This window comes from Rhinoderma darwinii, chromosome 1 (assembly GCF_050947455.1).
Source record: "Rhinoderma darwinii isolate aRhiDar2 chromosome 1, aRhiDar2.hap1, whole genome shotgun sequence".
NCBI lineage: Eukaryota > Metazoa > Chordata > Amphibia > Anura > Rhinodermatidae > Rhinoderma > Rhinoderma darwinii.
In genome coordinates, this window is record NC_134687.1 from 303,834,134 (window position 1) to 303,846,273 (window position 12,140).

The 12,140-nt window shown below is 43.5% G+C and overlaps 1 protein-coding gene across 1 annotated transcript; it reads left to right on the plus strand.

Annotated features, from left to right (window-relative positions):
* Positions 1-227: 227 nt before the first annotated feature.
* Positions 228-9,502, plus strand: TPGS1 (tubulin polyglutamylase complex subunit 1). The gene is made up of 2 exons (XM_075851139.1): positions 228-759; positions 8,877-9,502. The coding sequence occupies exons 1-2, from the start codon at positions 461-463 to the stop codon at positions 9,403-9,405; spliced, it is 828 nt and encodes a 275-aa protein (XP_075707254.1). The 5' UTR covers positions 228-460; the 3' UTR covers positions 9,406-9,502.
* The last annotated feature ends 2,638 nt before the right edge of the window (positions 9,503-12,140 follow it).

Here is a 12,140-nt window from a genome sequence, read left to right on the forward strand (position 1 = left end):
CCACAGGTTGTTGACCCCTGCTGTAAACAAATCCAATGCTGAATCACTGACATAGCAGTCCTTGGCCTGCACCATTTAAAAAAAATTTACGCAAATCATTCAGCTCAGAGGAGTAGCTGCTGGACACATACAGTGCCGCCTCTCCCGCAGGAAGGAGGAAATGGGTTGGCTGAAAAAAATCCAAACTACCTCATTTATTATAAGAAATATATATATATATATATATAAAATATTTTAAGAAATAACCATAAACACAAATCACACAGCCTGTTACGTTGCCCATAACAATACGAACATCATGACGGTACCAGTGACAGTCAGATATACGGCGTCAGTGGTTGTCACGGCGACCAGTGTTGCCATTATTAAATATGGCAGTACAGTCGTTCTATAAGGTCGTGTGCGCTCGCGCTGCCCTTACAGGAGATGCCGTCTGACCGGCTTCTTATTCATTGGAGGCATGGCGGACAAGAGACGTGCTGTAGCAGGTTCTCAGGTACCGAGGTCCCAGCCACGGCCCACAAGCGAGGCGGATTTTCTGGCTCAGGTCGGAGTACATAACATGCTACGAGAGGCCGTGCTAAAACTCCTGGAGGCCAGGCCTGAGGAGCCGGTGGTCTTCTTGGCTGATTACTTCGAGAAATTGGGCGTGGCAGCGGCCGGAGGGTCGAAGTCTGGAGACCGGGGGTCGCACGTACTTGGGCAACAGCGTTTAGGTCATGCCCTGTGGTACCTTAAGCTGGTTCATCACTCTCAGAGGTTGGTAATGCAGGGCAAAGGTGGGGCACTGTGCCTGTACGGGGGAAAGCACGATTGTGTGGACATGCTTCATTCTGTAGTCGGACCCTTGTCAGTAGTTGCTTCATAGTTTACATAAAGCTCCCAGCAAAAGCTTTACAGGCCACCTAGCTGGCAATGTGATCACTCAGCACCACGTTTGATGGCGTCACTCAACATCCCTTATGATGACGTCACTCAACCTCCCTTATGATGACATGTGATTACATCACGGATCCCATGACTCATGACCTTTTCTACCAAAGAATACCAGCCAGGTTCAGGGTGTACTTACACATACCGTTTTTTCTTTGCCGTTTTTGTCACCACTTTGTGCAAAGCAGGTGCGTAGCTAAAGGCTCATGGGGCTCTGGTGCAAGACTTCAGCTTGGGCCCCCCTCCCCAACACCACCAGACCCCTGCGTGCGCCTATGCCCAGTTGCCTTGCCAAACAGCCCCCATGGATGCCCCACACACAGTATAACGCTCTCCATGGCTGCACCCCATAGCTGCGCCCACACAGCATAATGCCCCCCCATCCCTTCCCCAGCACAGTATAATTCCCCCATAGCTGCCACCACAGTATAATGTGCCCACACAGCATAATGCCCCCCCATCCCTTCCCCCACACAGTATAATGCCCCCATAGCTGTCTCATACAGTATAATGCCCCCCATACAGTATAATGCTCCCATAGCTGCCTCCATATGTGCCTAATAGAAAAATAATTACTTCCCTATCCCCGTTCCCACAATGAGTGGAGGATCCTTCTCCTCATTTGGCCTGTGCTATGAGTGACTCGACGCAGACGGGCGATCTTGCTGAGCTACGCTGTTTCCGTAAGCCCCATAGAACTGAATGGCAGTTATGGAAGTGGTGTAGCTCGCGTGCTATGCTGGTTCCATAACTACCATTTTTTTACTATGGGAGTTACGGAAACAGCATATCTAAACGAGCTACGCTATTTCCGTAATTTATGGTCGTGAATCACACACGTCAGTCACAACACAGAGAGGTACAACGGGGTTTAGAGGGCCCCGTTCTAGAGATAGGTGCGGGACCCAGAGATGGGACCTGCATCCATCTGCCATTTATGACATATCCTTTGGATATTGAGCCAAAAATAGGAAGATTTTTAAGCAGCACAAATTCCGAGTTCCTGGTGCGGTGCACGCTGTCAAGCCAGGCAAACCTTCTCTGGCAAAATGTAATTTCCAACAAAGCAGGAGGACAACAGCACACGTCTCCAAATCTTCAAAAAGGTTTTATTGTCAAAACATCTTGCGACAAACAGGCAACGTTTCGACCCGCAGTGAGTGACGGGTCTTACCCTTTAAGGGTAACTAAACGTTCAACAAACTTGTGACTATGACCTGTCAGATGTTGGAAGTTTTGAATGATGGGGGCCGAGCACTGAGATCCCCACCAATAGCTAAAACGAGCTGCAGAAGTGCTTAGTTTCTGTTTGCCTTTTTTCGGAAAGCCGATGTAGCGGTGTACGGGCTCATAGACATTCTATTGAGCCCGTACACCGCTACATTGATTTCCGGAAAAGCCAAACAGAAACTAAGGCCTTATTCATACGAACATGTACGTTTTGCGCGCGCAAAAAACGCTGCGTTTTTTGCACGTTTCAGTTGTATGTGTCATCAGTGTTTGGTGCGTGGCTGCATGATTTTCACGCATCCTTATGAGACGCGGTTTTGATGTTTAGAAAAAGGAAGGAAGTGCTTTTATTTTTTCCTTCATTTCTTTATCTACTGTTGCGCGAATCACGGAAGTGCTTCCGTGTGCTGCACGAACAACGTAAAAATATAGGAAATGTGAGTTTTACGCAGCTGACATTGTGCGTGAAAATCACGGAATGTCTGAACGGCCCCATTGACTAACATAGGTCACGCGCGTATCACGGACGTTAAACACATTCGTGTGAATAAGGCCTAAGCGGTTCAGTGCTCACAGGAGCGCTTCTGCCGCTTGGTTTTAGCGATTGGTGGGGGTATCCGTGCTCGGACCCCCATCATTCAAAACTTCTGACATGTCACTATGACATGTCAGAAGTTTGTTGAATGTATAGTTACCCTTAAAGATGGGAATAATCCCCTAATGGGGTTGTCTCACGACAAAAAAACAAAACCATGTATCGTGAAATAACCCAATTTACTAATCTACTGTATTTTGGACAAAAACAAAAGAGCTGCACAGATTCCAGCCGCGGTCACGTGATCCTTGAAGTTCGGAGGCATTCTGATAAGCTGTGATGCATCGTGTCAGTCCCGCGTAGCAGAGAGCTTCTTTCCCCTTCCTGTGTGTCGGCACGTGACCAGTAACCTGATGAAGGGGCTTGCTGGCTTGGTTCATGTTTCAGCCAGCCTCTGTCCAATGCGTAGAGGAAGGGGCTGCCATACCGCCAGCGCCATCATTACGTCACTAGTCATGTGCCGGCACACGGAGTGGGAGGAAGCTACGTGAGGCTGTGATCATGCGTCACAGCTTACATGAAAGCCTCCAGACTTCCGGGACCATTTGCCCGCGGCTGCAAATCGTTCGATCCGTGCAGTTTTGAAAATAAAGTTACTTTATTTCTCATTTAACACTATTAAACATGTTTTTTTTTGCTGTTGTACAACCCCTTTAAGAAAGCCACATTTAGGGAATATTCAAGGCCTGCAAACAAATGTCAAGCTGTATATGTGTTAAAATAACAAATTATTTACTTATTAACCCCTTCCCGCTTTGGCCACTTTTGGCCTGCCTGACAGAGCCTCATTTTTCAAATCTGACATGTTTCACTTTATATGTGTCACGATGCGGAGTGTGGACCCACTAGGACGTAGCGGGATGGCAGCTGGCCAAACAGGTAAGTATACAGTTCAATTATTTCAGCGAGGGTACCTGAATCAATCGTAGGCAGTAGCGAGGCAGGCACGTCCAAGACCAGGCGGCGGGAAGTCGTCAGGTGAGGCGTAGTAGATCAGCGTAGGTTGTAGCACAGCACGGCAAATAGCACTAGGTAGCACGGACACGGGATACAGGAGCAAGGTACACTGGGAAGCTGGAAGACACTGGGAGACCATAAGCACGACAAACAATGTGTAATGAACAACGCTCTGGCAAAGAGCAAGGGGGCAGAGCCCTTTTTATAGCCCAGGGCATCCTGGGCCAGATTGCAGAGTTACTGCAAAAATGCGCACACTGGCCCTTCAATGAGGTAAGCTGTCCATGGCCACGGCCGTCGGTGTTAACGACCGAACGATGGACCGTGGCCATAGACGTTACAATATGGTAATAACTTAAGGAGCACCTAGAGGATTTTGGGATATATTTTAGGCACCATGTCAGGTTTGAAAGGCTCTTGCGGTGCTAAAACAGTGGAAATCACCCAAAAATGACCCCATTTTGGAAACTACACCCCTTGAGGAAATTATTGACCTCGCAGGTTTTTTGCAGAAATTATTGGAAGTAGGCCGTGAAAATGAAAATCTACATTTTTTTCAAAGAAAATGTAGGTTTAGCTAATTTTTTTTCTCATTTCCGCAAGGACTGAAGGAGAAAAAGCACTGCAAAATTTGTAAAGCATTTTCTCGCGAGTAAAACAATACCCCACACGTGGTAATAAACAGCTGTTTGGACAAGGCAGGGCTCAGGAGGGAAAGAGCGCTATTTGGCTTTTGGAGATAACATTGAGCAGGAATGGTTTGCGGAGGCCATGTCACATTTGCAAATTACCTGAGGGGACAAAAAGATGAAAACGCCCAAAAAGTGACTCCATTTAGGAAACTACACCCCTCGAGGACTCCATCTAGGGGTGTAGTGATCATTTTGACCCCACAGGTGTTTCATAGAATTTATTAGAATTGGGCAGTGAAAATAAAAACAATCCTTTTTCTTCAATAAGAAGTAGCTTTAGCTCGAAATGTTTCATTTTCTCAACAAATAAAGGAAAAAAAGAACCCCAACATTTGTAAAGCAATTTCTCTAGAGTACGGCAAAACACCGTATGTGGTCATAAACTGCTGCTTGGGCACACGTCAGGGCGCAGAAGGGAAGGAGCGGCATTTGGAGTGCAGATTTTGCTGGATTGGATTCTGGGCGCCTGTGGGACCAAAACAGTGGAAACGCCCCAGTAGTCAACACATTTTGGAAACTACACCCCTCAATGCATTCACCTAGGGGTGTAGTGAGCATGTTAACCCTGCAGGTGTTTTGTAGAAATTAGTGTGCACTCGATGTTGCAGAGTGAAAATGGGATTTTTTCCATAGATCTGCCAATATGTGGTGCCCAGCTTGTGCCACCATAACAAGACGTCTCTCTAATTATTCTGTGTTTCCCAGTTTTAGAAACACCCTACATGTGACCCTAATCTTTTGCCTGGACATTTGACCATGCTCAGGAGTGAGAGAGTACCATGTAAAATTGAGGCCTAATTAGGCGATTTACAAAGTATTAGTTCACAATTGCAGAGGCTCAGATGTGAAGTAATAAACGGAAAGTGACCCTCATGCACACGACCGTAGTGTTTTTCTGGTCCGCAAATTCCAGGACTGTGTTCCGTGAAATGTCCTCCGCAGTTCATCCGTATGTAATCCGCAAAATGCGGATAAAAAAAAAAGCCTAGGTAAAACAGGATGACGACAGAACTCATTCCCGGTCGTCGCCTAGCAACACTTCCGCAAATCCGCAAACTGCGGTTAACACACGGAGGTGTACCCGCATTTTCCACGGGCCCATTGACTTCTATGGGCATGTCCGCATCGAATTTGCGGGCCGTAATAAGACATGTCCTGAGTTTCTGCGGCACGGATTTGCGGACATGCGGAGACCCGTGAAAACACGGATAGTGTGTATGGGCCCATAGAAATGAATGGGTCCGCAATTCTCCCGTGGATTTGCGGGGGAATTGCGGACGCAAAAACACGTTCGTGTGCATGGGGCCTTACTGGTGTTTCCATTATAATGTGGGGGTACATGTAAGCTGGGCAGAGGACATCAGCGGCATAGTCAGGTGGTATAATAATAAGGTAAAAAAAACAATAAAATAATCCATATATATGTGTTACGCTGTGCTCAATCCTTTCTGCACAGGCAGGGATAAATGTCCTTCCTTATCCCCCTTTTGGTCCACACTCGGCACCTTTGCAGTTTGGGGAATTTTGCTGTAAAGTGCTGTCCTGGTATAATACGGGCACCCTCGCTTCCAGCAGGTATGTTTGGGCCCTCCCCTTCCTGGTTCCTTAATTTTAGGGCCTTGATAATTTGCCTCTTGAAACAGAAGAAATGTTCCCCTCGGACCTGCAGAACCGCATATTTTTATTTCCTGACTTACTGGAGCCTTAACTAATTTTATTTTTTCATAGACGTAGCGGTATGAGGGCTGTTTTTTTGCGGGACGAGCTGTAGTTATTATTGGTACCATTTTGGGATACATGTGACTTTTTGATCACTTTTTATCATATTTTTTGGGAGGCAAGGTGACCAAAAAACAGCAATTCTGGCATAGTTTTTTTTATTTTATATACAGCCTTCACCATGCGTTATAAATGACATGTTACCTTTATTCTGCGGGTCAGTACGATTCCGGCGATACCTAATTTATAGCACTTTTTTATGTTTTACAACGTTTTGCACAATAAAATTACTTTTGTAAAAAGAATGTATTTTTTCTGTCGCCATGTTGTGAGAACCATAACGTTTACATTTTTTCGTTGATGGAGCTGTATGAGGGCTTGTTTTTTGCGAGACGAGCTATAGTTTTTCATAGGTACCATTTTTGGATACGTGCGACTTTTTATTCCAATATTTGTAGGGCAAAGTGATCAAAAAACTGAAATTCTGGTAACGGTTTTTTTTTTGTTTTTTTTTACACTGTTCACCGCGTGCCATAAATAATATAACATTTTTATACCTCAGGTCGTTAAGCTCGCGGCGATACCAAATACGTATGGTTTATTTTTTTCAAAAATAAAGGACTTGATATGGGAACAGGGCGATTGTGTTTTATTTTATTACTTTTATTATGTTTTCAAACTTTTTATTTTTATCTGCTAGCAACCGCTAAGATGCAGTGATCGCTTTCGATTGCTGCATCGAAGGTGTTAATGGCAGGGATCGGAGCTAGCACTGGTTCCTGCCGTTACAGCTGACATCCACTGTTGATGACGCCGGCTCAGCTCCTGAGCCGGCGCCATCTTGCCAGTGGCTACGGAAGCTGTTCAGGCTCCGCCGCCGGGCGGGTCCAGAATGGCTTCTGTGCTAGGCAGACCAGTATTAGGCCTCCGGTTGCCATATCAGCCACCGAAAAAACGGTAATTTCATTGCCGGGGATCCGATGATCTGCAAACACTTTAAAGGCAGCGATCTCGTTTGAGTGCTGCATTTAAGGGGTTAATGGCGGGAATCGAAGCTAATTTCGGTCCCCGCCATTACTGTCTGATGTCCGCTGTAATACACCGTTGACATCCAGCGATGATGGCACCGGCTCAGCTTCTTAGTCAGTGCGATGCATTTGGCGTATGGATACGGCAAAATGCGGGAAGCGCTAGCTTTCCATGGCGTACACATACGTCAAATGTCGGGAAGGGGTTAAATTTGTGCCTGCAGTCCTCTGCCGGACTTTGTTTACATAGCTGTAACCGTAGCAGCTAAAACGAAAGGAAGATATGTTCCTGTACGCCGATAGAGATGTTAGGCTGTAATAAGAAATACTTTATAAGGCTCTGTTCACACTTGCTTTCCTTTCCTTCAGGGGTTCTGGTGTTTGACAGAGAAAATTCATGCCCTAAAAAAGATACCGGCATTCTGACGGAAACCTGAGGGGGACCCCATTATTAGTCAATGGAATCTGTCAGGTTTTATTGGAATTTCTTCCAATACAGATCTGTTATATGTTTCATGGCTTCATTATGAACGGAATCCATAACACTAGTGTGAATACAGACTGTTTGTTTTAGATGGACAGATTTTCTACCCGGTTACGAGCGTTTGCTCAATGGTCGTCTGATCACTGCCCTGGAACGAGCGTTCATACAGGCGCTTGTTTAGCCGATCATTGGTTGCGTAAAAGGGCCTTTAATAAACTACGGTTACACGCCGGACTGTGTCCTAAACAATCTGCTGCTAAGATGACAATTTAATTCATAACCCTTTTGTAGGCCGGTATGCAGTCCAGCTTCTAAAAATAAAGACCACTGCAGCCATTTTGATGATGATTTTATAAGACGATGGATTCTTTATGCTTGGAAAAAAAAAGGGGGGAAAAAAAACAAAATTTCAGGACACAACCAGCACACACGGAGATGCAAAAACGATATCAAACTTATTATAGAAGTTATTAGGAAACCATTTCCCCGGTAAATACCATATATAAATGAATGCAAAAAAAAGTGCATTAAAAAGGAACCCCTAAAGTCTCCTGGCCAGGTATTCACAAAATATTTAGGGTTACCTGTAACCGTAAAAGAACATCCTTAAGTTTAAGTAACATTGGATTACATATCATAAAGTTGCATACATGGTTAAATCCAGTAATCCAATACATGTATTACTTTAGAAAAACCTCCATGATGATGTAAATTCGGGACTAGATCAAATTAAGGTCCATTAAATTGCAATAAGGACAAATAATATCCACAAATGTCCCCTTCAATTGGTATATCCATATACTGATTCAATGTGTACGAAAAAGGGTATATTCCCCTACTTTTTATATTTTTGTAGGACGTCACCGTGCAATATGTATTAAATTTTTCTGGCATACTTTAATTAGATAGCGGTTTGTTTTTTTTAATTTTTTTTTTACTATTCTTAAGCTTCCCAAAACAACCTTTGTGACATGTCAGTCCTGCGCTTGTAGCTTTCCTCCCATTCATTTCAATGAACGTGCACATCCGCTGGCTTGTTTTGGTATTGACGGGATCCCACTAATCTTGTTTCTGTGATGTTTCTGACTGACCACGTCCTAAAAGTCTTTCTTCAGACAACTCCATTTATGTAAGCCATGCTCACGATATTAGTCATTGTGCAATGTGTGTGAAACAAATACGAAGAGGCTGGAGGGAGATGATGATGAATAATGTGAACCATTTGTGTCTCTGTACAGAACGGCCTTCAACAATAATCTAACCATTGCGTACGACTGCCTCAGTGCTGGCGGAAGGAAGAAAAAGCCTGGCTTGAATGGAAAGACACACGGGGAAGTCTTGACCAGGATTTGCCAGGAAGGTGACCTCCCTACTGACATTTCATCTGCTCTCCTGAAGAAGATCCAGTGCCGAGATCATGAAGCTGTTCCTTTTGATGTCTTCCGTTATGGGGTCCTTACCTGCTTTGTATTGGTGGAGTTTATGTCTAAAGCAGACACTCTGTTTAAGATTCTAGATGGGGACAACCAGTCAGACCAAAGAGTGTGCCAAGCTGTGATAGACACGTTGGAAGAGGCACTTACTGCTAGTGACTTATCTGTCCCAGCTAGCTATCTGGAGGCTGGCTCAAAACTAGGGCCAGACTGTTTGGCCATTTCTATGGACCGAGCCCTCCAGAACAGAAAGCCTGGTAGTTCTATGGCACGCAGTGAATTTTTGAAAGAGGCATGCTTGCTGTTTCTTGATAAAGTCAGACCGGTTCAATGAATAGCCGGTTTGCCCTTGTGGGTTCTTATCAACCTTTCTCTCATGTTTTAATATGTTTTACAGTCCATCAGTGTAAATAACTGAATATTAACCTGAATTCTTGTTGTATCCTAACTATGTTCACAAATCAAAAATATTTTCTTCCATTCTCTGCTCGTAATTTGCTTCTACTACAAGCCGACTAGCAGATGACAAGCGATGTATGGAAATTGTTGCCAGTTGTGTATGCTTTAGTAGACATGGGACAACAAAATGTTTTCTTCTGTAATCGGTTCCTCTCGCTGCCAACAAACCGCTCCCACAATGGTGGATTTGGCACCACCATGTATTACATGGTCACCCATTGATCTGAATATGGTCCATGTAATACTGCATATCCCATGCAGCAGAATGTGTTGCCACGACTTCCACTGACAATAACTACGAATTGCTGGAGATTTCATCCAATCGACGGGCCCTTTTAAGAACCAATTCACAATTTTTTATGTGTGTTTTGTTTTTTGAGCCTGGACTGGAGCAAACAGGGAGGAAAACTATAATTCAAAGCTTAGAGTAGCTATCATGGGGATGTCTGTTTTTTTGGGGTTTTTTTTTTATTAAAAAAAAAAGAAACCATTAGCCCACAGAAAAAAACAAATTAAATATAACTATTTAAAAAGCTTTTTAAAGAAGACCTCCAGTAGTAACACAACTTTCCATGTCTGCATTTCCAACCAGACTGCATACTACACTCTACACTTCTTTTATGTATTCTGGATTTACTTTGTGAACTGTTGCCTTGTCTGTGCTTTAAAAAAAATGCCTCCATCTTGATTCTTAGATTTCTTCAGCTTTTTCTTCCTCTCTGCTTTGCTATCAATTCCATGATGCTTCAGCAGAGCATCACATGACCAACTAAGATCATACATTTCTGCATGCTGGGGGACACTGATTATCGTTCTCTCTATATTCTCCTAAAATAAGCGGAGAAACCATAAGTATACAGACAGGGAGGCTAGATAGAAGGCCCCCCCCCCTCCCCCGTGCAAAACTAGTGTGGTACAGGAACTGGTGAAGCCTGTGATGGGTGACACATAGATCTCCATAGACTCAAGTAGAGAGAGTGTGTCACCGAGCCTCATTCAAACTGCTGCTAAGTAACCATCCCAGTCTGATTTATATAGAGATAGAAGCAGCAAGAAAAATAACAGGTGAGAGACTGACACATGGAATACCATAATGGTACACATGGGAAAGTTTGTTTTGTAATGTAGACAAGTGTTTTTTTATTTAGAAAAACGATAATTTTTGAGCAACTTATAAGTAATTTTAGATTTACGCTAATTCGTTTCTTAATGCCCAGCTGGGCGTTTTTTAACTTTTGACCAAGTGGGGGTTTTAAAGAGGAGTGTTCTCTCCATTCATGCCCATTTGTACTCCGCACAGCGTCATCTCGCAAGATCACTCTGTGCTGTCACATACACCCACATTAACTTTACTGAAGTGTCGTGAGAGTGAATAGACATCGCCTCCAGCCAGGACGCGATGTCTTTTCACACTCCCGACACTTCGGTAAAGTTTATGTGGGACTTAATCACAGCAGTAGCTTGATCTCGCGAGATCACGCTGTGCTGTGTGAGTAAGTCCCACAAAAACTTTACCGAAGTGTCGGGAGTGTGAATAGACATCGCGTCCTGGCTGGAGTTGAGGTCTATTCACTCTTAAGACACTTCAGTAAAGTTAATGTGGGTGTATGTGACAGCACAGCGTGATCTCGCTGTGCTGAGTACAAATGGACATGAATGTAGAGAAGTGTATGACGCTGATTGGTCAGCGTCATACACTCCTCTGTACAACGCCCACTTGGTCAAAAGTTAAAAAACGCCCAGTTGGGCATTAAGAAACTAATTGGCATAAATCTAAAATTGCTCATAACTTGCTCAAAAATTCTCGTTTTTTAAAATAAAAACCACTGTTATCTATATTACAGCGCCGATCACATTATGTAGGAGATAGGGCATTTATAATGTGGTGACAGAGCCTCTTAAAAAAAGCAATTGTTTTTTTATTTTTGTAAGGGCTAATGATTTTTTAAATTCAAAAACATATTGACCTCCTGATGGTAGGTACTCTTGAGTACAAGTCTCCTTTTTTTTTTTTTTCTATGGCTCCATTCTTAGTTTTGGCTGTAAAATCCAGTGCAGAATGGATTTGGTGGCTTTCATTCCCATCCAACAGACCCCCACCAATATTCTTAAAATGTCAGGAGAATTTGACTGAGACCCCTAAGTACTGTCCTGTTTTACAAAGATGCCTATGAACGGCTGTAGTGTAACGTCATTTTCAAAACCTCACTGTTGAAATCCACTTATTTAGTCTTTTTCTTTTTTTTTTTTTTTCTCCTCCATTTATATCCATTGCTGTTTTAACTCCACTCGACTGTCAGATGTGTGACCTAACAAAGTTTGATATTAACTTTGTTCATGTGGGTACAAAATGTTTATGGCTGAGCGCAAATATCTGCTAAATGTAGACTGGCAGAAGGCATTTTCTTGGCCTCCTAACATTTTTTTAGATATTTTTTATATAGTTTATGCATGTATAATATCTGGCACATTTTATTGCAGTTGTGGAAATGTTCTACAGTGATGATTACCAACCTCTTATTATTCTAAATGTCAGAAGAGTGAAGTTTTGCTATTGCTCCTGGCATAATTTTGCTTTTAGAAAGTGGTTTTTGGGCATCCGTCCTAATG

Excerpts from the sequence above, each read along its gene's own strand:
- TPGS1 (XM_075851139.1), top strand. The coding sequence starts at position 461 with ATGGCGGACAAGAGACGTGCTGTAGCAGGTTCTCAGGTACCGAGGTCC. Across the intron at positions 760-8,876 it reads CTGGTTCATCACTCTCAGAG|AACGGCCTTCAACAATAATC; the intron begins GTTGGTAATGCA and ends GTCTCTGTACAG.